At 42.8% G+C, this 25,442-nt stretch overlaps 1 protein-coding gene across 3 annotated transcripts in view; it reads right to left on the bottom strand.

Annotated features, from left to right (window-relative positions):
- Positions 1-1,673: 1,673 nt before the first annotated feature.
- The window catches only part of STON1 (stonin 1), a 24,182-nt gene continuing 413 nt past the window's right edge, over positions 1,674-25,442 (bottom strand). Inside the window, exons 2-5 of one of the 3 annotated variants that reach the window (XM_010577774.1) lie at positions 12,067-14,059; positions 2,638-2,840; positions 2,147-2,247; positions 1,674-2,044 (exon numbers count right to left, since the gene is read on the bottom strand). In XM_010577774.1, the coding sequence (XP_010576076.1) occupies positions 2,173-2,247; positions 2,638-2,840; positions 12,067-14,011 (2,223 nt within the window). In that variant the 5' untranslated portion in view covers positions 14,012-14,059 and the 3' untranslated portion in view covers positions 1,674-2,044; positions 2,147-2,172. Of the gene's footprint in view, positions 2,045-2,088; positions 2,248-2,637; positions 2,841-7,463; positions 7,506-12,066; positions 14,060-25,442 lie in introns of those variants that run through there. The other 2 variants (XM_010577773.1, XM_010577775.1) reach the window with 2 other exon arrangements.

Genomic DNA, 25,442 nt, shown 5'->3' with positions numbered 1-25,442 from the left:
TCCTGCGGTGAAAGAGTTCCAGAACAGCCTGGCTGTCCCTCCTTCTTAAAAACAGAAAAATAGGGGCCAGCTGGGTAAGGCAGGCTTTGGACAATAACCACTGCTAACAGATTTACTGAATTAGCTGTATTAATGCCGATCAAAACAAGTCAGCCTCAGACAAAGGTTAGTGCAGGTATCTGCAACACATATTTTGCTTCCTCTACCTTACCAAGCAAAGAGGTTAATAGATATTGTAGCTCTAGTATAACCATGGACTTCAGCAAGCTGTAGAGCTCTGCTGTGATGCTAAGCGTAAACACTTTGCCCTAGCGCACGCTGTGGCCCTTAGTTCAGCTGAGAAGTATATAAACCAAAATTAAATACGAACAAAACAAACCAAACAACTTGAAGGTCCTAGTGGCTCCTCAAGTAAAAACACTGATGGAGGATGCAACAGCTGAGACGTATTTGGATCACTACTACATTCAAATGCTTGCTTAGATTTATAATAATATAATCTGCTAATAAAAAGGGATATCTAGAGAAGCCAAAATACCATAATAGTCTATTTGGGGCTTTGGCAATGCAATACCCATAAAGAACCTGCCCTCAGGACTTACTATGGAATCTATTACCCATTTCATTCTCAGCTTCTAAATGGGGGGAAAAGTTTATTGTGATGAACTAGGTTCATATTATGGCCTTCTGTTTGCTCAGACTGGTAATTTTCTCAGTGCATATCCCACATATTTCTACTTTTGGGGAATAACATTTATCTGTATTTTTACACAGTGTTCATATAAACAGTTACAAGCTGTGACAAAATATAAAGTGAGACTTAGTGCATTACTATATTTTTGTTCTCCAGTAATTTCAATTTGAAGTGAGGGTAATTTTAGGAAAACTGCAGGGGAAAAAAAAAAAAAAAAGTATCAGGACCATTTTTTTAATTTCTCAGGCTTTGTCAGACCTGGAATTACAGCCCACAGAAAATGACAAAGGGGATAATGGGTGAGGGGAAGCATTAAAACCTTTCCCTAAATGCCAACAGTTTATTTAAAATACACTTAACACATTGATACAGGATTAATAGCTCAAGCTGCCTGGTGAAGCGTCACAGCTTCACTTCCCTTGCAATTGTCCATTCCTGCATTGTTTCCCCACAGAAAACGCCTTTAGAGTCAGTAGCATGAAACCATCTCCCTTCCCATGCATGGAAAGACTGTCTTAAAAGTTACTCAAAGCAACAGCTCCTGCAGTTTCCAAACCAACATCTGGAATTTGCATCCTAAAGGAAACCCAGAGCAAATAGCAGCAACCAGCCCTTTCTTCAGTTTGTGGGGAAAATCCTCCACTGGTGTAAATTCTCACAGCTTCATCAAATGAAATGGGCCTGGACTGATTTATGCTTGCTGAGGATCCACCCCTTGTCTCACTTGCTGCAGTAGTGAAAAAGATTTGTCTAATGCTGGCACAGAAATTTCAATCACATCTGCCATATGTTTTTTTTGCCCAAGAGATTACTTTGAGTGAACTTATAAAGTGCTGGGGGGGAAACACTCGCAGCCACAGAAAAATGAAGAATATTATTGCAGAGGAACTTTTCCCATTTTACCAATGAAATCACCCAGTTTCCACCTCATTAATTGAGGCTCTTGTCGAGAATAATATTACAACTTGTTCTGTTCACATATATCAAGGGGAGCAGAAACATGAGGGACTTCACTTTTCAAACACCATTAAAAAAAGGTCCTGCTGGATCTTACACAGATGCTGGTCTCCACATAAGCACTCTGGCAGTTTTTATTGCTGAATATTATATGTCCAAGTGACATGAACTCTTTGAGTAGAACCATTAGGTTTCAATACGGAGTATGAGATCATTCCCAAGTTATAGATACACAACAGGAAAATAATATATTACAATCAGTCAATTAAGTGCTCACATCCTGCAACTCTTTACAAGGAGACCTTACTCATACCAGTATTCCCATGACAGGAAGTTTTCTTGAACGCAGGCCAGTCAAACAAGTACTGATTTGCGGAATCAAACCTAAGAGCACTAAAAAAAAAGAAAAAATCAATGACCACGTTTATCCTAAACTAGGTCACTGCGCTTCTTCTAACAATAGAATTTCCTATGTAAATTGATTCCTACTAATACCCTATGACGGTGCCTCCTGTCCTCTTTTACTGCATTAGGCAGTTGCCAGCCTTATCTGGATCTTCTCCATCAAGCCTAATCCACTTCTTTTCAATTTCAACCTGTAGTTAGAAGGCAAACAAAAAAAAAAAAAAACAAACAGGTAGAATTAGCAAATAATTGGGCATTGAAAGTGTGAACTGCAACAACAGCATGAATAAAAGCTTTGACACAGAATCAAAACATTTCCAGACCCAACAGATTTCAAAACCACTACTCCCAAAAATAGCTCAACTGAGGAAAAACAACGCTGCATTAGCAGTTCTGTTTTTCAGCATCATCTTTGATCAGACAAGGAATTATTTTTTAATGATTCTTTTGCTCAAAGTCATTATCACAAATACATGTAAGATATGTTTAGAATACAAAGCACATCTGCTTTGCAAATACTGTATGGGGGAGTGGGGAGGAAGAAGAGGAGGAAAACACTGAAAACATAGCCCTGAGAATACCTGGCAATTGTAAAAAGCTTTCTGGACTACGTGTTTCTGGGGTTGCAGATCACTCTCTATGCCCAGTGACTTGACTTCTGTTCCTGAGGCACAGGTATCATGGACAACAAACTGGACAGTAGCAAATGGATACCAGTCAGAAGGTATTTCCTGGTCTGATCCGAGTTCCAGTTTGTAAGACAGGCTGTGTGGATGATCTGAACCTTGGAAAAGAAAAAAAAAAACAAAACATAACACACCATCAGTTAATTATCTTTTCTTTGTTTACACTGCAAGGTTAATCTGCTTTTTATTAAAGCAGAGCTGTTATGGTATAAGATTTTTCTATCTATCTATAATCTTTTGCTACGTGGGCATAAGGTGGCCCCTTACTAATTTTTGTCTGCTTCAGCACACTTTTCACAATCATTGCAGTTTTACAAATTAATTTACACAAGATTTACCAGATCCTTCCAGCTCCTGATTGACATAAGAGTATTACAAACGTAGGGGTTGGTTGCTAAATTCAGACTGTTAGGCAAGAATCTCAGTTTTCCCTTAAAAATACACTTCTTGTAGAAAAATAAAAACTGGAAGGCCCCAGCTTAGCCAAGGCAGCGATGCTGCCCTGTGTCCAACAACCACCCTTTCCAGAGCACTCCGCTATAGGAATTTTACTGGCACGTTTATTTCAAGTACTACAGCTATCTTGTGTAACATCATTTATTACAGTACGTCTATGGCAGGAAGATAAAGGTGCAGCTCAGGGTGCTGCTCAAACAAGATATATCCCAGCTGCCAGGATAAGGGCTACCTGGACTGCCTTGCTAGCTTGGTTTGTTATTGGGAAAAGAACATACCCCATTTCTTCCAGACAAAAGTATTGCTAAAGTAACTGTCATGTTATAAAGCAGAGTCATGAAGGACTGCCCAAGTAGTGTGGCATATTCTAAATTACTTTAAACCAGCCTTAGATCCTAGGGTTCACTTGCTTTAGCGTTCCTTATATATGGCAATGGTAAGGGAAACCATTTCTCCTTCTCCTGGCACACAGGAAAACCAGGGTGAACAGCCTGCTTTCCAAAGAATCCAAGGTCAGCAGGCTCACTATGTGCATGAAAGCAATATAATATAATATAATATAATATAATATATAATGAAAAGAATCCTTTATATTGCAGCTGCCTCTCCAAATTCTTCAGGGCAAGAAGTAGTAATTCTGCATTTCTCATCCTCTCCAGGATTTTAAGCATCAGCACAGACAACTAACTACCATTTGGCTGCAGGCATAAAAAAAGCAGAGAGAGGATTGGCTGTATTTTGTCAAAGGCAAGCCTGACAGCGTATATTTGGTTCTCATCCATTACACTGAATGGCATTCCGAAGTTCAGGCAAATATCCCATTCTTTATGCACTGGCTTCCTCCCATGGCAGGAATCAATTTCGTATCAGAATGAAGGAAATACTGAAGATGGAGTTAACATACACTGAGCTTTATCCATCCCGTGGGAAAAATCGCTATAACACTCCACGTCCACAGGCTCACGGGCATTTCGTAAGGCAAAAATGAATGAAAAAAGCGACGTCTCCGTTGCTCCTGAGAGCCTTGGGCTGGGTGCATCCTCTGGTCTGTGCTGCAGGTTTTCCCTGCAACCTGCCCCACAGCCTGCCCGAGCCAGTTCTGATTATAGGAGGTAATTTACATCTGAGCAGTTTGATGGGCAGAGTTCTGTCACACGTGTGTCTGGCTTCACCAGAGCAAAGTCTAATTCAATAAACTGTCCTCCAGATTTCATTCCAAGTCCGGCATAAAGTCAATGAGTCCCCAAAAATCAAGGTTTAAAGAGCATGAAATTCATGCTTGTCTTAATCATACTCACTGAAATACTTAACATTTTGTTTTCCTTTTGACTAATTATATAATTAGTATAATGAATAATTCCCTCCCTCTTCCTTGCTGTTACACTCAACAGCACAGTTAAAACCTGACTGCCTGGAAGAAAAGGTGAGGGAAGGGGAGAAAGGAATAGGAAGTGTCCCTGGATTATCAGCCCCTGAACTTCAGGTGGGGAGGTCTCCAACTCTTTTTCTCCCCGCTTCTTTTTTCCACGTTTAATAACAACAACAACAATCAGTAGCTTAAAAAGCTGTTTGCTGACTGCAAAAGTGTTCCCCTCCCTGTTCGGTTGACCCCAAAGGCACGCACACAGAAACACAGCAGCATTTACAGCCCCCACTTCGGACGAGGGGCATGCCACTGGACAACTGCAATCCTTCACCACCTGGACTCTGTATGTGGCTGATTTACAAGCATCCCCTGCAGGCTTGCTTCCAGCAGTACATCACATTCAAGCCTTGTCCTAAATGCTGCTTCTTTACATAACTACTTGTAATGTTCAAAGAAAACCTGAACTGGATTTCAGAAAATAGTGCTATATACACACCAGCTAGAATCCTGCACCATGGAAGAGTATCAAGCACTGGCCGTGAAGTGTCCCAGGCATCTTTAAAGAAACGTGTATCACAACGGAGAGCCAGCAACTGCTCCCCACATGGCACCGGCTACTTCTTTCTACCAAAGCACAGCTCTAATACATGTTCATAATGAACTGGTTACAGAAATTGTAGGAAGAGGTAACACAACTTGCACTCATAAATGCAAGGGCAGATCCACAAAAGGGACTGGTAGGGGATCACTGCAACAAAAAATGTGTAGGTCCTGAGTTCTGGGAATGAAGCTCCCCTAAATATGTCCAGTACAACAGCAGCTTTAAGGTGACTGGGGAGAAGTAGGTGCCCAGCAATGGCCATCACCAAAGCCAGCACAGAGGGAGAGAAACTAAACTGAGCAGGACAGGCTGGAGAGATTGAATGGAAAAACTTTACCCCTCCTTGCAGACTTTACAACCCACCTGGCACACCAGTCAAGGCACAACGCTTTACAAGCCCACGCACTTAAAAAATGACAACCACCACGCAAACCATGGCCCGTGAGCATAAGCAGCAGCACTGTCACCTCCTTTTTATGTAATAACCTACCGCTCAGTTCACTTGCACATGAATCGGGCTCAGTCACCCACGCAGCTACACGGCAAGGCTGGTATGGGGGTGGAGCAGGAGGTACTGACTGTGATTTGTGCTAAATCAGTGCTCCCGGTGTGTGCGAGACATTACTCACGCCTCTGAGCACACTACAGGACAGGGTCCTTCAAGGCACTAAAGCACAAAGAAACCCAGTTTGCAAGCCCACAAAGGTCGTAGGCAAAGGAGTGCAATGCCGGGGGCACGCAGCGTGTGGCCAAAGTCTCAGGACAGTAAGACAATACACAGAGACAGGTAAAACGATAGCATTAGGGACTTTATTACTGAAAGAGAGGAGGGAACAACGTCAGAAACAAGAGTTACGGCCACCTGCCAACCCCTTGAGAATGAAGTTGGTGCACTAAACAAGCGTGAGGAGGAGATGGTGCTTCATCACTCATGTACACAGGGACAGGCAGATCTGTATACCTCTGTGATGTGGGCCTTGTCCACAATCTGCTGCTGGTCATCTCTTGCTGTGTCCAAGCCCATTTCTCCTGCACTAACACTCCCTTGGTCCACAGTCCCTCTTCCAGACTGCCTGGACATGGTGGAACGAGCCCCTGTTGAGGTGGGACTCTCCATCCTTGAATCTGCCACCATCCCAGCAACAGCTGTGGTGACAGCAGCACCAGCGGTGAAGGAGGCCATAAGAAGGACCCCGTTCCAGAGCCAAACTGTGAGATGTCATCCCCATCTGTGGCACCACAACCCAACTGAGCTGTGCTCCTCTTGGCTCCCAGGACCTGCTCCACTCTCCCGTGGCAGTGCCAGGATACAGCTTGGCAACACACTTACTTGACCTGGTCTTTGTGCTGTTAGCTGGGTTGGGATGTGCAGACTGCACAACATTATCCACAAGTGAAGTGTCCTGGAGAAAATAGCAGGGATTGCAACACTAAGATGGCACGTCATGCCTTGGCCAGGACAGCAGCACACTTTGCCTCTGGGGCTATGGCTGACCAAGGATCTGAGGAGAAAGGGTTTGTTGAAGAGCAGTAACATCTTGTTTGGAGTCCATTTGTGGTAGTAGGAAAATGGTGTAGATCTAAGGGCTTTTGGAGATCAAATTCAGCATCTTCTTGTTGTGGGAGGGAGGCCTGTGAAGAAACAAGTAGCAATGGGAATTGTCTGGAAAATTATTTTGTCTTCTGAGAAAGGGAATCCAGAAATAACCACTGCTTGGAATTTTCCTGGGCAGGTATCTGATGGTAAATGTTGGATGATAGATGTCCACTTGAGCCCAGGCATAAATGGGACATTCCTCATGGTCTGCTGCTAAAGGCTGCTCTGTTAGACATGGCACAGTTGTGATTCAGCACCATAGAGTCCTTAAAAAAAAATCCCTGGGCGTATATTCCAGCTAACCCACACCCATGAGGTAGTCTCAGTGTTGGGATCCAGTGAATTCTGGGGTCCTTCCTTTCCCCTGGGTGGCAACCTGCAAAGGCAGAGACGGCAGTTTTGGAATCTGGGTAAGGCTACTGCCCTGGGTCCTCTGGAGCAGCCTCCACTGGACCTTTTTGCCTACTCCCAAAACACAGGGTTCCCCCCAGTCCATCCATCTCCTGTACCAATGTCAATGTCAGAAGGAGGTACTCACCACTTCACTTGCGGAGAAGTTCTTCTGCCCACCACTGGGCTATGCTAGGAGCATGGAGCAACTTCTTCCCATCCGCTGTCAGACAAAAAAGTGACCGACCAAGACTTTGGAAGACTGTGAGCATTGCCTTAGTTTTCAGCTAAAACTGGCCAGTCCTTGTCATCTCTGCTCCATGAAACTATTGCTTCCCAGGCCTTGTATTACACTGGAGTTAGAAGAAGAAAGAGAGGCTGCATGTACAAAAAGATTCTTTTGCAAAAAAACTGTAATGCTGAAAAAGCAAGATGTTGGCCAGACACAGAGAAAAGGTAGTGGTGTGGAAAGACAAGTGATGTGGACTAGACACAGTGTAAGTTTGTACACCAAGCTAAGACAAGATATTCAGATGCAAGCCCAGCTATCCAAAACGTGGCCCATCAGACATCGTGGAGACATGACCATCTAGACTGATGAAATCGAATCACTCCTGAAAAGCAACCAGGTAATTTGGGGAGATAACTGAGCTTTTACTAGCTAACTTAGGAGACAGAAACCCTGTGGTTTATGTGTCTAGGCAACTTGTTAAGACTTTTGTGAATTGAGAGATCTAAGTCTCTCCTGGTTTACATCTGAAAATCTGGCTCTTAGTTCCTAAAAATGTTCCAAATTCTTGCTCTCTTCCTCTGAAGAATAACAACAAGAAAGCCAAAACAAACAAACAAAGATTGGTAAAACTATGAAACTAGATTCAAATTGCCATTTAGCATTCATATAGCACTTCACAAACAATTAAACATCCAACTTTGCTGCATCTACTCACACTATGTAGCCCTTATTCACCTGTATGAGTAGTGTTCAGGCAACCTTGATCTGAGAAAGACCCATGAATCCAAGCAATTTAGGCTAAAAAAAAATGTGCTGGTTATTTTAGTTAAGTAGTAGTCATTCTATTTTTGCCAAAATAGGTCAAGTTCTAAAAGTCTTATTTTCAACATGAAAACATCAACAATTACTAAGAACAGATTTACATTAGCATTGTTAGAAGTTAACAACTCCTGCAGCTATGTCTAAATGGGTGCATTTATCCAACCTTCCAGGAGAAATGCATAGGAAATAGGGGAGTGGGAAGGTACCGGCACCCAGGAGCAGTTTGCAATGGTGCTGGTGCCAGAAGGAGGTGGCTGGGCAGGGATAGAGCCCACCTGACAAAGTCATGGCTTGGAATTTCCACCTAGGCAGTTTAGAAAATAAGAAAAGCAGCAGCTGAAGGTTGCTGGTAACCACATTACCTCCCACACCGGAGCCCCTGCTCAGATGCTGAAAGGCTGCCAAGCAGCCACAAGCTCCCCTGGCTCCATTTCTCTGTGTTGCTTAATCACTGCTTCCTCAGTGTGGCTCCATGATGAAGAAGAGAAGGAGAAATAATCAGCTTAAGAACTGTTGCTTTACACAGCTGCCCAAGGATGGAGGTGTCCTAAGAGGAAACACCTCAGGGCACAAACCTACACAGCAAGGGATTAAAACACAGCATTTCAAAGTCTAGTCTCTCTCCAGCTCCCTGGGTGACACAAGTGCATACAGCTTCTCCAGTGCAAAGACTGGCCCCAGTACTGTGCTGAAATCCTAACATGTTCTACATTTCCTTATACGATGCTCCAATTTCACAAATATAGACTCAATTTGCAGAAATTTCATTGGATCAACCCTTTGAAGTCTATGGCTTTTTAACTTTTTTTCTTTCTTTAAGTAATGCTAACACTCTGGCTCCAAACTCTCCACTTATATATCTGAATAAGCATAGGCAGCTTTTAAAAATCTGGGGTATATCGCAGCTCACATCGACTTTGCTTGGCCAGCACTCTTCCAAGGAAGCACTTTAGTAGAATCCAGTGGACACTAACATATTTTGATGTCTGTAAACAGAGTCACAATATAACTGTAGGCAACCTTTCCTTTTCCCTTCTTTTTTTTAAGAAGGCTTGGACAAAGGCTTTTTGAAAGCAAAAGCCTTGGCATATTTTTCTCCCTGCAGTAAACGTATTATGAAAGTTTACATATCTCTATTAGTTTGACTGCCTCCAGATTTTTGGCACGCCTTGGGACAACTCTATTTTTAAACTTTTAACTGCATGCAGAAATCTTGATAGAGAGGTTTAAAATTTGACTGGGCAGTATTACTACCAAAATGTTTTTTCAAATGCATACACACTTCAAGGATACAAATGATTTTGCAGATCTCAGCCAGAGGAATTATTCAAATGTCAAAAGTTTAAGCTACTGGTAGAAAATAATGTAAAGCTGTAGAATGCCACAAAAAACAGTTCTTACTTTCAAATAATATAAAACTGAAGTTAATTGTGCACATCAAATCTTAAGGTAAATGAACTGCAGGGAATTAAAGACTTTGGAAGACTTATAATCTTCTTTAAAATTGCCTGACTAAATTGCTGACTTGATTTTGCAGAAGCAAACTCATGTTAAATAGCAAAGAATATTAAAAGCTACCCAGACAGTCAGTCCCATAAGCCTTGGGAAAACACATGGGTCACAGCAGCACGGTGCAAATCCTTGAAGCCTGGAGTACAAGACACCCATATCTACAGATTTTTGAAGACCTGAAGAATTTTCTTCTGCCTACTAGTTCTCCTGCATCTCTCCATCAACTCCTCTGCCCTCCCTGTCCATTTTCCAGTCTCCCCAAGCCCTCCCTTACTGCCTCTCCTTATCTCGCCTCTCTCTGTCCTTTCTCCCCCCCCAGTTAATTCTGGCTTGGCTCCCTGCCTCGTGTCAGCCCGTCTGCCGATGCTGCGGCTCCTCTACTCTCCCGCTGCCCATCGCTTGGCAGCCACCGGCACCCTCTCCGAGCACAGCGTGAGATACCCGAGTAACAAGCAGCATGTAAAAGGGAGGGCTCAGCCAGTTCGGGAGGAACTATATGGCATTAGCCACAGGTCCAAGCCGACCAGAGCTTTTTCCAAAGGAAAAGAAGGGGAAGAACAGAGATGGCATTAACGCGATGTCATTTCCGAATCTGACCACAGTAGCGTTTGTGCCGTTCCCCCCGCGGTGCGCATCAGTAGGAATTGAAAGGCACAACTGCTCAAGGTTTGAGAGACCTCATCGCCTAAGCAAGACCCAGTCTGCACACAAAAGGGACCAGTATTTCCATGCAGCATCGTTAGGAAAAATACTAGCTCTCATCTGCCAGTAGCCATGCAGTAATTCATACTCTCACAACTGCCACATTAGCATGTTGATGTAGGATGCTTTCAAATGCAGTTTTAATACCAAAAGCAATCTAGTTCATATATAAGCTCAGGATAATATTCCCTTTTCATTTGCTCCTGCCCCAGTTTTTCTGTTGATCTGTTACTTCTGCAACTGAAATATCAATCACAATTAAAATATCATATATCAAACTGTAAAAAAATAAAATAAAATAAAGTCATAATTACCTAACCAACAGGTCAGCTCAAATATAACTTACAATTAGTTAAAAATGAGCAAAAAAAATCCTCAGGAATTTTTTTGCTTTTACTTTTTTTTTTTTTCTTCTTTTTTTAATAGTCCTGAATGTTAACTCTCACCTGCACACACATCTAGCTGTCAGAACCTGAATGGATGTGTCAACTTAGTACTAGCATACCTGAAACCAGGACTTAAGATTAAATCTTTTATAGACATTTTAAAGAGGTAGTTAGTCCAGATAGTTAGGATACTACGAGACTAGGCCAATCCATTTGTTAATTCTACACACTTATCCCCTTCTTAAAAGTACAGATTTTACAGATATTTTAGGCAAAATGCTTTAACAGATGCCCTTGTCTTACACAGATTCCCAAAGCCTCAAATACACATAATGCATATCCAAGCAAAGGATCAAATGCCTTCACTCTACAGAACTTGAAGCAGAACACTGTATGCCTCAAGAATTTTTATGTCTTTAGAAAAATACTATATAGGGCTATTAATCTGGTAATGTGACTAAAAAATGGAATTTTAAACCCATATGTTTGTATTTTCCTTCTCCAAAAAGTCATATTTTCTCCATTAGATTAAGGTAAATTAACTATTTTACTTAGTGGGAAATTAACAACTTCCACGCGCACAACTATAAACTTAGCTGGTTTTATTGCTGCAAGTTTTTAGTGAGGTACCACCATCAGAGAGAAATGGGAGTAAAGTGGGAGGCGTTTTTTGTCAGTGCAGTTATTGCCATGGATGTACAATCGTCATGCACAAACCCATAAAAGAGGTAACGGATATTGGCCTTTGCAAAAGCACAGTCAACTTCCTACAGCAAGTGTGACCACAGTACCTTCTAGTGATGTATCATACCTACCGTTTCTTAAATGATGCTAGAAAGCCAAGACCCAACAGTTACAATACCACCTTTTCTATTAACTCTGTGATATTGGGTGGGCAAATCATTTTACCTACCAGCGTTTGCTTCCCATCCCACCATTGCCCAGCTGGTATATGCGAAGCATAAACCCTTCCCTCTTTCTTACTACAGACTTGAGGTTTACTCAGAATGCTGAGATCCACTTCCATGATATTGCACACTTATAATTACTGACAATAATACACCTGCCTCCATCGAATAAATTAGGAAAATGTCCTTAAAAAAAAAAAAAAAGGCTATATTCTCTTTTTCCTAAAAGGTTACTCCAGCTTTTACCAATACCACCGCACAGATAAAGATCCAAACTATGGAAGCTGATGGAGGTACACAAGCATAAAAACAGTGCACCCAAGCCCATCATTTTATAGCACAAATTATTTACTTGAGTTTTTATCTGGAAGCCTGTCTATCTTCCACACAACAGCCCGGTAGGCACTCTCGTATTTTGCTGTTCCAACCGAGACTTGTATCACAGGATCAGATTCAACCTCGTGTAAAGCGCCAAGGCATGCTCTCCTATTCATTTTTGCTTTTAGGGACTTCTGCCTTTGGAGGTTCATGGTCCAAAGTGCTTTGACCCACTGCGTGGGAACGGGAAAGCGTATCATAACGTTTTCACAGTATTTCACATAGGGTAAACGCGTTGGGATCAGAGCAGTTGAAGACATGTTTATAAAAGCCTGAAGTTCAACGTATGCCCCCTGAACCACTACCGCAGCTTTCACGGAAAAGGGAAGGTCTTGCCCATTATACCGTGTCGTGAAACGCATCAGTTCCAGCCTACAGGCATCGGGGGGCGTAAACTTAATAATTCGCGATTGCTCGAATTCCTGCGCTTTGACGCAGTTATGGAAATGGCAATCAAGAATATCAATCCATTTCTTCTCCTCCTCCTTCTCGAAGTAACGCTCGTCCCTCTTCTGGAGCTCCAGGTCATTCAGGGTTAGAAAGCAGTCGGCGCTTCCGTTCACAAAACACAAGCAGTAAATGTGCGTGATGACGGCACTTTCTACGAGTTTTCCTTCTGCCTTAGTGACTTTCCCCCAAAAGTTATCCACTATTTCCAGAGTCATTTCTTGCTCTTCATAATTCCTCTTTTGTCTAGAAACAGTAGGAAGTTTCATAAGCTCTTCCTCGACCGTTACGAGGAAATCGGTGAAGTCGTTATAATCTGTGGTGCCCAGCTTCAACATCTGCTCAACCTCCGGCTCATGGATCACTTCTACTTTGGGATGATACCTCCTTTTCTCTGCGTAAGACACGCACTCAATCTTCACAGTATGGATTTTTCCTGAGACATTATAGCTCTCTAATTTGGGCTCGGACAGCTTACAGTGTGGCTGCAGCTGGAATTCCTTGAAAGGTTTCTCCAGGCCTTTTTCATAATACATCTGCAATACACCTCCGGCTAGGACGCTAAGGTAAATAGGGCCCCATTGCCGAGACGACATCATGTTCTTCTTTTCAGGAATCCTCAGCATGAACGGCCACCCATCCACTTTCCGGCTCCTGAAGAGGCTGCGTGGGACAGCGGGGGAGAGCTTGTGCCACGCGTGAGCGCTGGAGACGGGTGGGCTTCCCGCAGCGTCAGAGCTATCAGCTTGCAGGTGTTCAAGCCGCTCACAGATGTAGCTGAAGGAGCCCTGGTTAAGGCTTTTCTGATCATGGCAAGTTTCTTTGTCTTTAGGATGACAGGCGCTCCTGTCGAGCGCTTTGTCCTTTCTGTGTGTGCTAACACTAGCTGGCGATGCGCTGAGGGAGCATCCTTCCTTCCAAAAAGGACTGGAAAAAGCACAGTCGCTCTGGAAGTACGGGAAGCGCCCCGGTGCTGATGACGACTCTCCTAACTCCTCGCAGCTTCCTGGCGGATTAGGGCTTCCTTCCTCTGTCGATTTGGAGACCAAAGTCTTAACGGGATGGTCATTAGGCAAGGTGTTCAAAGGAAGGCTGCTCCGTTTCTGCGAGGTTAGGGATGAGCAAGTCCCGGGTGATGGAAGAAGGTTAACGTTTGCTGGCCATTCAGGGATGGGATAAAGGATGTGAATCCCAGGCTTTGGGATGCATGGACTTCCTGGGTAGTCTCTGGTAGGTGTAGTAAGTGGAGAGTTGCTGGGGGGGCCAGGACTTAGGTAGAAGTCAACTACAGGAGACGAGAGCGGAGTGCTGCCTGTAGAAGATGACCTACTTGAAGACTCATGCACACTAGACAGATTGAGTTTAAGGCCATTTGCTTTACAGCTACTCTGATTATCAACTGATTTCTGAGGTGACTGGAAGAGCGGCTCGTCATCAAAGGTGACCCAATTTGCTGGATTTGTGGAACACATCTTGTGGAGAAACTTGAGGCACTTGCACACGTATCATCCACAAACCATCTATGAAGAAACAGACATAAGCAGAAATAAATTCTCTTGAAAGACAAAACGAACCCAACCCTTATAAAATTCAAACCACACAAGGCTCAAAATTTGCATGCCATTCACAAATCCAGTGTACTTTGTGTTTTACATGTATAATCTGAGATAGCCATGTAGAAACAGATAAACTGCCCATGAATCCCCGCTGCTCTCCCAGGTTGGGGATCAAAGGGAGATCTAAGCTTTATGGGCTGTTCAGAGCATCTGTTGTATGCAGCCTCCAGAACAGAGAGAGCAGAAAGTCCCGTAGCGGTACAGGACCGCTTGCATAATAACACTTTCTACTGTACAGCTTATGTGTAGCTTGGAATATGGACAGAGATTTTCCTTTCTAGGCATCTGCTCCAGGTGAGGTTTCCCCTCCTTCCCCCCATTAAACAAAACGGCATTTTACTAAGAATGGCGCAGCTGTTTCCAAAAACAAAATTAGGAGGGTGGGAGAGGATTTCGTTGTTGTTGTTGAAAAGCTGTAGCAACTCAGTGCTGGTGGCAAAGGTACGCATACTACAGCCATCAGGGCAAAAGCAGCCCACCAAGACAACACGCAATGAGCAGCCAGTTCCTGACGTCTCTCCAAGGCAGACGTTCTCCTCCTGCAATGGACAGAGGCAACGGGGCGGTTGCACGAGCATCCCCAGCTCAGAGGCAGCGGGGAGCGGGTTGTGGCCACCAGAACTGGCCTGCCACTCAACACCCACTCCATGCTGCTATCTGAAGTGCCTCCTGCCAGGAGCAGCATGCGTAGACTGGTCCCAGACGCCTTCCAGACCTGGGCAGGAATCGCTTCACATCAGTTCCTTCAACCCTGACTTACGCTCTTAGAGACTGGACACATTGGGGCGGAGTGGTGGAAAAGCATTAGACTTATAAACAAGAAAGTTAGCCCTAAGGATGAGCGATACATCCCTGTTGAAGGGTAGACTACAAGCATCCACTGGACATAAAATGGTGGTGAGACACAAGTCAAGGCCAAGTAACAACATATGCGTCTGCTAAGCACTGAATTGGCTGGCGGCCTGGAAAAAGTACAGGTCTTTAAAGCAATTAATAAACTACACTTCATCAAAAAAAGTATCTTTGGTAAAGGGCTCAGCTAGATGTCCTCGGAGCAGGACCGCAACCAGTAAATAATTAACCTTGCCCTCGTGGTTTTAAATCATGCACTGAAATGTAAATGCTGACTGTATCCTTATGCAGGGTATGTCATCCCCAAAGTTCTTCCTCCCCACTGCTCCTGACTGATGAAGAAGCGAGCAATAAATCGCTAATGACTGAGGAGGAATCGAGTACAATGAAGCACCACAGGGCACACATAAACATCTTTCATTTGATAAAAAGTTATTCTTGTTATGTCAGAACATATTCGTGTTTGCCTGAAAGCACAAGGAAGGCAAAGTTCATATAGAAAAAAGCACCTGCACATACGTTACTCTGTCAATTAAGGTTAGATAACGATGACTTAAAGCTATTCCCCTTCGTGCACAGCCAGCCATATTTAGGCTGTTTATTAATTGCAGGGCGCTACAGCATATAATCACGTAACCACAAAAGCCATTCTTTATCTGTAGCATTTGGAGAACAGTTCGTTTCTAGAGATGCCAAAGTTCAGCCAAGTGAAATCTTATGCTACGAGTCATTATTTTTACCATTTCCCCACTATTTTTCAACCAGTTTATAGCTGCTAAGAAAGTACCATAAACTGTGGCACAGCCCACTCAGTCTGCAGCCAAGCAAACAAGAGCTTGCAATGGAGAAGGACTCTGGTCCTTCATTAATTTTTGAACTCTCGACCTTTTTGTTCAGTAAAAATATTTGCACTATGCTAGTTATTTTATAAGCATTCTCCTCTCCACTCACAAAGAGAGAGAGAGAGAAAAGGAGCAAACAAGTTACAAATCACTATCATAGCTCAGACACACAAAACTACCAGTGTACCCTTCACCCACACAATCACTTCATCAAAATAAAGTGTAGCAGTGGAAAGAAAAATCACAGCCATTTGTTCTCTGACTTGGTCATCATTTTTTCCTCCCGTTCCACACCCTACTCCTCCCCGCCCTCCAGTTGACGGCACTGCTCCTTCAGCAGTATATAGTGGTTATTTCTAGATCGGGAAGTTTCAAAGTTTTCAGACCTTGCTTCGTCTCAGCAAGCCTCGTTTGTTAACGACAGCTTACGTGATGCTAACTCGGAGCGTGTCTTTTTTCTGCAACAGCCGGGACCGTGGGGCACGCTGGTAAATGGAGAGCATTAGGAAGCGGCCTCAAAGCCTGCCATTAAAAACTCCTCCGGCATTTAGAAGAGATAAGCGGCTGCCAGCGAGAGAAAAAACCACACTGAGCGAGGGGAGAGAAAGCCTTTCTCTCCGGAGGGGCTCCGGGGACGGTGCAGGGGTACGGCGTGAAGCTCCGCGGAAACGACGGCCAGTTCGGCAGCCGGACGAGGCGCAGCGATTCGGTACGGCCGCAGCCGCGCTGAAGGGACAAATCACAAAACACCGAGATGCGCCAGTGAAAAAGAAAACATAAAATGGGACTGTAAGTAAATACAAATGTTGTTTACAGTAAAGAACACATTTTGCAGCCTGTTTCCCTCTCCTGTTAGAAATGAAGTTTTTCAGCGTCCTTTATTATTTCCAGATGTCGATTTTTTTTTCCCCCCAATGTCTGTTACTGTTCAGTTTTTAAAATGTGATGTTACAGATTATTTGGCAGGTTTTTTTCCTGTTACAAAACATAAAGGTGTTTGAAATTCACCTGCCAAATATTTAACTTCAGTCAATAAATGTCTATGAAGAAAACCGCTTTCACAGATGGAGCTTTCATCTGCCGTTACAATACCCTCAATGTACCTGTCAGAGGCTGTAGGTTTCACCTTTTATTACTGTTCCAGATATGTGTTTTAGAAAAAAAAGATACTGATGTTAACAAAAACACACATGCAAGAAGTAAGCATTGAAATAGATAGCAGTTCCCCAAAACTTGACTACTAGGAATGGAGAAAAAAATCCAAATGGATCTTTAAAAGCTGTTTGTATAATGCCATGCTAATAAAAGGAAAATGCACCCTCTCGTGTGTTATGTGCAGCACCATTCATCTGGTATTAAAAAAAAAAAAATTAGCCTTATGCTACTTTACGTAGCTTGTTCTCTGATGCTTTTACATCTGCACAACACAATAAAGCAATCCTTTCTCTCAAGTTCTTCTTTGTTCTAAAAAGTGCTCCATATTCCTTCTTAAGAATTAGGATGTTCTTCCTCAAAATTGCAGTGAACTCAGGCTTCGGGATAGATGTGTTTTGCCTCCAGAAGGCTCCCATGGGACCCACGTAAACATAACCCAAATGTTTTGGGTAAGAGGAAAACGATACAAGATGCCATTGATCTCCATTACCACATGTTATGCGGCCCATAACATTTAAATTACAAGCATGTGTGGTATCTCGTTCAGATATGCGACAGGAAATACCATTTTTAGAATATTGAAACGGCAAACAAAGAAGCTGGCTGAAATAACAGTTGATCCTAAATGCATCAATTCCAGTGAACCCAAAAGCTGCAACTCATCTCAGTTCATCCTCTCCTGCCTGAAAACAATCTTCCCATTTATCAGATTAACTCAGTCCCTCAGCGTTTAATGAACAGTAGTTGCGGCTTAATTTCTTCATTTTAATACCTCGAGGATGTAAGGAAGAGAAATCCTATCCTATTATTGGGAGATTTTATAGGCTGTAGCTATTACTGGGTCCTTTGTTGCTTCAAAAATCCCAGATCAAATCTGCAACAAAAATACTGCTCAGCTTTTGTGCCTTGCTGGGGGTTACCGTTACCGCTTCCTACAGCGAAACAGAAATAACACCCTCCTACTTGCTCCAAGGTGCAATTCAAGGTATTGACTTTGGTACTTTTAATCCAGGTACAGCTTGGTCCTCACCTACCTGAGGATGCTGACTTGGCATCCAGCCTCCGCGGCAGGGAAGCAGCAGCATCTGCACCAGCACGGTGCACGACTGAACCCCCTGAGCATCTCGCTCCCAGGGTCTTCCCTAACGTTTGGCACCAGTTAAAACCCTCAAGGACATCCCTCTGGATTTAAACACAAAGGTCCTTTTTTCAAATAGTGGAGGAGCATGGGGTCAGCTAATGGGGAATGGCAGGGAAACACCTCCCTTCTGCAAAGCACAAAGCAAGAAAATGCAATATTTAGTAGATGGTACTCACTTTCCAAAACACACAGAAAAGCATAATTTTATAAATACATTCCTCATTGCCTCTCTAGCTCCAGAGGCCATTGTGGCTTCAAAACTGTTCAGCTATACATCCTCTAAATAAATTCTCTTTGCAACACCTGAGCACGTACCTTACACGTGCCACTTGCATGGTGGGGTCTTATTGGGCAAATATCAACCTCGTGAATTGTTTCAAGCTCAAAAAAAAGCAGACTTACCTACACACAGTGTGACAAAACAGTTAAATAATCCCTTCAAAATAAGCTGAGCTCTTCGCACGAGCTACTGCGTTTGTGGACAACACCTGATCGTTGTATTTCCAGCCTTCCAAAACGACTATGGACCCCATACACTACTACACAACAATTATATTTCCAGGAACAACATTGTCCATTGCACATAGGCTATATAGAAATTTAATGCAAAACTCTGCATACTGTGCACGCTGAGGTGAAGCTGTCCCATAATGATACCATATGAGTTGTTACCGTTTCTTGTACAAATATGTAGACAATTCCTCAAGCGTTTTGCCATAAAGTGTAATAGTCTCACAGGAAAGTAGAAATTCTCTGCAGTTTAAGCAATAAAGCACATATGGTATACAAAATACCCTAAACGTTTGTAAGCCCTTGTGATATCCTAGTAAAATATGGCAGATTTATCTCTGTATTTTACAGCATATTCTTTGTATCACCGTTTTGTTTATTACTTAACTATGCAAAACCTTGAAGCATACAGTCTACGTAAAATACTGCTTGATTTATGTTGATTTGCCTCAAATTTTATTTTGAGACTGCATATGGCTGCACTTCTATTTAACTCTGCTCTACCTCTCCTAGACACACACACACAAAAAAAAGTTCTCCAACCTATACCCCTGAAATAAATATAAGCAAAAGGCACAACTGACGGGAAATAGGAATTTCTTGGCTTTTGCTTGTATTTGGGATGCATACATGGATTAAGTCTCCCACTGCATTACTCATTACTCTTAGAAAACAGGGAACTGGTGTAACAGTCAAAAATATACACTGACTTCAAAGTGTAATGTGAACTTGTATTTACATTGCTCACTCTCTGGGGCACAGGCACAGCTGGGAGAAGTTCGGAGCTCACAGCTAATCTGTTTAATTTGGAATTCCTTACTCTTGGCCCCAAGAGCCTGAGGAATTAAAGCTTTCAGCTTTTGACAGTGCACATGTCCCCAGAGCAAAGGCAGGCATAACTCTTGCAAACACCTCTCGCTATTCCTTGTTTCTGCCTCGAGTCAAAGGGGAGTTTACAAATAAGGCGGTTGGTGCTTGCACGTGCAAGCATGAAAAAATTAACATTTTTAAGGGCATCAACACAACACGTCACAGTATGTTCCCAAGCGGAGATAACGCCTACTTTCCTCGCTGGAGAAAAGGATATCACAGAGGCTGAATCAGCCTCTAGCGAGGATGGCATCACCCAGATTGGGACATGGGGGGCTCACCACCACAAAAGCAAGTACCGACGGCTACAGCAGCGACACTCTCTGTGTGCCGGGAGAGCGTCCAGTGGTCGGGAGGGATGCTACGCAGAGGCACCGGACAAAGGAGGCCCGAAGAAATGCCGGCTCCTCTGCCTCTCAGTCAGGTCTCATGCTTTAAAGGCTGTAAGCAGATACGAGATTCACACGGGAGGGAAAACCTACGGGAAGCTCTCAAATGGAAAATGAAAGAAAAGCAGCAGTGCTGCCTGATTCACACCTCTGCTAACTGTTCTAGCCTGTTCAGCTGTGGTTGAAGTGGGTCCTCCCCAAAGAAGTAGCTCTTCTTGCTCACAACAGCAGGTTAGATGGTGAGGACCTCCCAGTTTATATGAAAATTTAGCATAGCTATTCAAAACAATTCCCATTTTTGCCATGAAATAATCACCCAAACCTCAGCTGCTGTGCACTGTAAATAAACGCCTTTTCATGTCTAGATCCATTCTAGGAGACCTTCCCTAACACTCAGATGTGAAGTCATTTCAAAGCTGCCTCAAAAAGACAACAAAACAGCATGCATGATTGGTCTTGTGTGTAACACGATCGGCTTCAACCAGTCTCCCCACATACTGTAAGCCCCGATTCCCACACCCCCCCTCGCCCTGCTCCAGCAGTCACACCACCACGGGTGAGTCAGACCAGCTTTCTCCTTCAGTATTTTCTTAGTTGGGAATAAAAATCAAGGCAGGAAAGCCTAGAAACAATGTTTTACTGGAAGTGCTGGTAGGATTTTATGGGGACATGCCAGAGATGCTTTCTACAGGAACAGAGAGCTTTTCATAAATCACTGCAACACAGTCACCTGGGATCTGCAGCACCATTCCTCTCCAGGCTTTTTTGCAGAGTTTGTTATCACAAATGTAACTTTCAGAATGGGCTAAAAAAACCTAAATAGAATCAACTAAAAAAAATAAACTAAATGAAATAAACTAAACTAGAAATCTAATTTAAGTGTCATTAGGAAAGATACCGGAACGGAGACCTGAAGCTGCTCTTGCAAGTCACTCGAGTTTCTCCATCAGTGCATGCAGCCAAGCACTGAGCTGCAAAAAACAATAGTAGTCCTCTTACCCTAAAGGCCACCTCGCTGACCTGAAGGGAACGATAAAGTTACTTGCAACAATTCCTACACTGCCTGCCGTGACTTAACCAGTATGCAGACACATTACAAAACGCATGAATCGATGAATGCAACAGCACAGAGAACTCAATCAAAAGCCAATCTCCAGCTACAAAATGTTCAAGGATCATAGTGCTCGCAACGAGCACTTTCTAACTTAAAAATAAAATAAAATAAAATAAATTTCCCAATCCACAGCTACATGTCACTATGTTGTTTCAAGAAGATGCAATCACATCTTGCATCACACACCACCAACTCTGGATAATTCTAGTGCATAAGAAAGAGCCAGAAACAGGTACACTTTGTAACCTGTAATTTTTTTTTTAAATGTAACAGAAGTGGCAATAAAGGCACTTATCTCTGCTGTATCATCAGGTCTAACCACAAGAATGGCAAACACCAGTACACGACACAAGTCTAAGCATCTTTCTCAGGTCCATCTGTTCTAACTTCTCAGCCACTTCCTTCGGAAGACACTCAGAAAAGAGTCCCAGCTCAGATTTCCAGCATTTACCTGTTCACAGGGTGGATTCCTGTCTCGGAAGGTGACAGACTGACTGTGCCAGGTCTAAGGAACGTATGCCTGGTAGCACATGTGTCTGTGCATCGTTGGACTCCAGGTTGGTAACTGAGAAGGCAGGACGGGGGGCACCCACGCTCGTGCCCCATTTGCTGGCAAATGGGATGGTCAGGAAAAACCTCAGGAGGACACAATCTGCTATCAAAGGCAGTAGGAGCATTACTACTAGCTCGAATTAAACCACAAAATGTCATACTTTCACACTGAACATCTTTAACAGAAGAAAACTCTCTTTTCCTAGAAGAAATAATAAAAAGCATGATCAAATCAATATTAACTACTCCATGTTTTTATTCCCTTCCTTCCTGGATAGCACAGGGTCTTCTAAGACACATCACTTGTGTGCAAGATGTGATAGCATCTTCTCAAAACAAAATAGTTACATGTAGCTGTGGCTTGGGAAAAACTTCTTCCGATGTTAGAAAGCGCTGGTTGCAAGCCCGTGATCCTTAAGTGGTTTGTAGCTGGAGATTGGCTTTTCGTTGACTTCTCCATGCTGTTGCACTGAATTTCTTCCTATTATCTGGTTAGACAAGACATGTAAATCATTTTTAATTCACTTCACCGTGCATACGCACATTTCTCTCATGTATACAACACACCTCTCCACAGGCCCTTTCTTCTTCCTCCAGATGAACCCCCCCAATTAGAAGATGGACGGGGGAGAAGAGGCTGAGGTTGCTGGGCTGTCGAGCTGCATGGAGCACCGTGGGTGCACCCCTGAAAGGTGCTTCTGTTCCCACTCCCATTCAGTTTACTCAGCCAGTCCTGCTTTATCCTCTCTGAATCGCACTCCTCTTCAGCATCACCATAGTGACTGCATAACTTACCCTCCGTAGGCAGATTTCGGAGAGCCAATGGACAGCTGCGGAAAAGTCTCATGTAAACTGTTTATTGACACAAGCTGACACTTTACTGTACAGAAGGTTGGGATTTGTTTTAATTAAAAAAAAAACCAACAAAACAAAACACCAAACCCTCAGCATAGTGCTCCGGCCTGGACGAGACAGGAAAATGAACCTATTTTTATTTACAGTGCTTCTGCAGGTCACTAAATTAATGGAACATTACTGCACCTACTGAAGCAATTTTTAACTGTGTTTAGGAAACATGTTATTATTAGGAATGCACAAACATCCCACAAAAGTACTCTGGTCACGGCAGGGCTGCAGAGGGCTCTGGCAAGTAGTTTAACATCACAAACCCCTCCCTCTGCCCTCCCCTCCCCCTGAGCAGAGGCAGAGATTTATAATATGCTACCAAGCAGCAGAAATGCAGTTATGGGTGGCTGTCCTGCTTCTGTAAAGTCAACAGCCTTTTTTTTCATAGGATTAAGCAGCCCTCTGGATGAAAAAAAAAAAAAAAAAAGGCCTGAACACTTTGGCATATGGATCACATCAAATATTAAACTGGTCACGGTCAGAAAAAAATTTAAACCTGGTCCTCTGCTAGTGCTAGTGTTTGCAGTGTCCAAGGGAAGCGATGGATGAAATGCCACAAAGAATACACAACACAAAAATACACTTCCAAAACTCTTGCCACTAATCTCAGCAGTGAATAATATAAAGTAGGGAAGCTAATAGAAATACTATATTTAGCATATTCACATCATACATTTTCCTGGGGTTTTTTTATCCACATTTAAAACTATGTCATGCTTTAGTGCCCAAGAAACAAGCGCTAATACCTTCCCAGAGACTAACACATGACATAATGTTTGCAGAGTTCTTCTAAACTGAAAAAGTACTGCCTGACACCTATTAGGAATATTTTCTGACAGACCAACTCTCTCCTAAACTGCAGGACACTCCCCTTCTCCCTGCCTTAAAGCCTTATAAGAATACTAGCACTAATGAGGAGGAGGGTCACAATTAAATTCTTCTTTGTTTATTTGGACAGAGGTATTTTTAATAGCTACTGATGACAGTCATGTCAGGAAGTATAATTCATAATGCAGTCAACCCAAAAAAGCCTCATCTGGGTTCCTCTCCAGAAGTTTTTTAAGATAGACGTGTGGGTAGTCTGGCTTCCTGAAGCAAAAGACTTCAGCTCATATTTATACTGACCAAAAACACAAGAAAAGGAGTGGTGGACCAGAGGAATCTTGTTTACCAAAACATGGAGTAAAACACTGTCCACAATAGTGCATCTCTATTCATGTAACTGGGTGTACTTCATGTTGGAGTTAACATTCACACACAGAAAAACTTAGAAGTTTACATTAATTTGCTATTTAGAGATCTGGATTTGGGCAGTGATATCAAAAAGCTGGGCCATTAAGCTTACAAATGCCAGTAATTTTTAAAGTGATAGAAAATAACATTCTTTCTCTGTGCAGAAGGAGATGGGGAGAAAGAGGATAACCGAATCTGAGCATGAAACAAGGACCTCGTACCTGCCTTCGGGCAGAGCTGCCCAGTGGTGTGATTTACAACTCCAGCCATGCTCACCATTGCACAAACTACTTCTGTGCTCAACTACAGCGAGTTACAGAGTACAGTGCTAAGTTCTCCTCTCCATGTGGCTACCCATACATATAGTCAAGAAAGCAGCTAATCTTTTTTCATAACATTTTCTTGGGGTGGGTGTATTTTCAGGCACCACCAAGCCAGGCAACGCAAGGTTTTGTCTTCAGCTACCTTTTTTCCTTCTTCTCTCACAGACGTAGCAGAGTCTCAGCCCCCAGATAGGGAAAAGTGAGTTAACAGCAAAATGAACAGTTCATATTTAAGAGCCTCAGGCTCCAAAACTTCTGTTCCCTCCTCCCTAGACAGTCATTACTGCTCTCCCAAAGAAAGCTAAGTCCTGTTTGCAGAGAAATCAGTGAGGGTTTCTAGGGCGCTCCACCTCAGAGAAAAAACATTGGGGAAAGTAAGTGTAGACTTCTGTAATGTAACTTTCACTGGGCTCCCACTAAATACCTTAGTCAGCATTTTCCCTAGCACATTTCAGAACTGCTCTTCTTTGCCACAAGTATCAGAACACCTACATCTTTAAAAAAAAAAAGCTTCCTAAAAAGTCCCCCTTCAGCGAGTACTTATTTAAAGCCAGAAAGTGAAAATTTGCTATATTCTTTCTCATCTACAGTATGCTTGAAATACCATCTCTAGAGTTTGCACTAAGGGTGTATACGGTAAGTGCAGGCTAATCATTTCAGCCCCGTGCGGCACATCCTTCTGCATCCGCTCTGGTTGTTTTCCCAAAGCCCTACACCCCGCTGTATGTATGGGAGAGATTTCTGCAGCAACGATTTCAAACACCGGGAGCCTACACGCATAGTTTAGCATCATCAGCTGAACCACTAGAAAATATGAGAAAGGCTCCAGGAATTTGTTTCATTTCAAGTATTACATAAAAAACCCTCTTGATCGCCCCAGTCTCCTCCCTAACAAGGCAAAAGTCATGGGAACTTGATCCTGTGGGATGCTCGTCACCCAAACCCCACCGATTTCCGCAGCGGTTCAAAGCTCTGGGTACCCCACACAAAGCCATCCCCTTTTCATCACTTCTGCTTTAAAGAAAAGGAAAAAAAAAAAAAAAAGGAAAGAAGAAAAGAAAGGGGAAAATAAAGAAAAAGGAAAAGAAAAAAATGAAAGTTGAAAAAGAAAAAAACAGGAAAAGAAAAAATTAAAAAAGAAAAAAGAAAAAGAGCAAAAGAGAAAAGGGGAAAAAGAAGAAAACAAAAAAGAGAGAAAAGAAAAAAGAAGAAAAAGAAAAAAGGAAAAAAGGAAGAAAGGAAGAAAAAGGAAAAAAGAAGAAAAAGAAGAAAAAGAAAAAAGAAGAAAAGACAAAAAAGAAGAAGGAAAAGAAGAAAGAAGAAAAAGAAAAAAGAAAAAGAGAAGAAAAAGAGAAGAAAAAGAGAAGAAAAAGAGAAGAAAAAGAGAAGAAAAAGAGAAG

The sequence above is a fragment of the Haliaeetus leucocephalus genome, unplaced genomic scaffold, assembly GCF_000737465.1.
Source record: "Haliaeetus leucocephalus isolate CR32 unplaced genomic scaffold, Haliaeetus_leucocephalus-4.0 Scaffold577, whole genome shotgun sequence".
NCBI lineage: Eukaryota > Metazoa > Chordata > Aves > Accipitriformes > Accipitridae > Haliaeetus > Haliaeetus leucocephalus.
The sequence above is the reverse complement of the archived record's forward strand: the minus strand, read 5'-3'. Positions and strand labels throughout refer to the sequence as shown.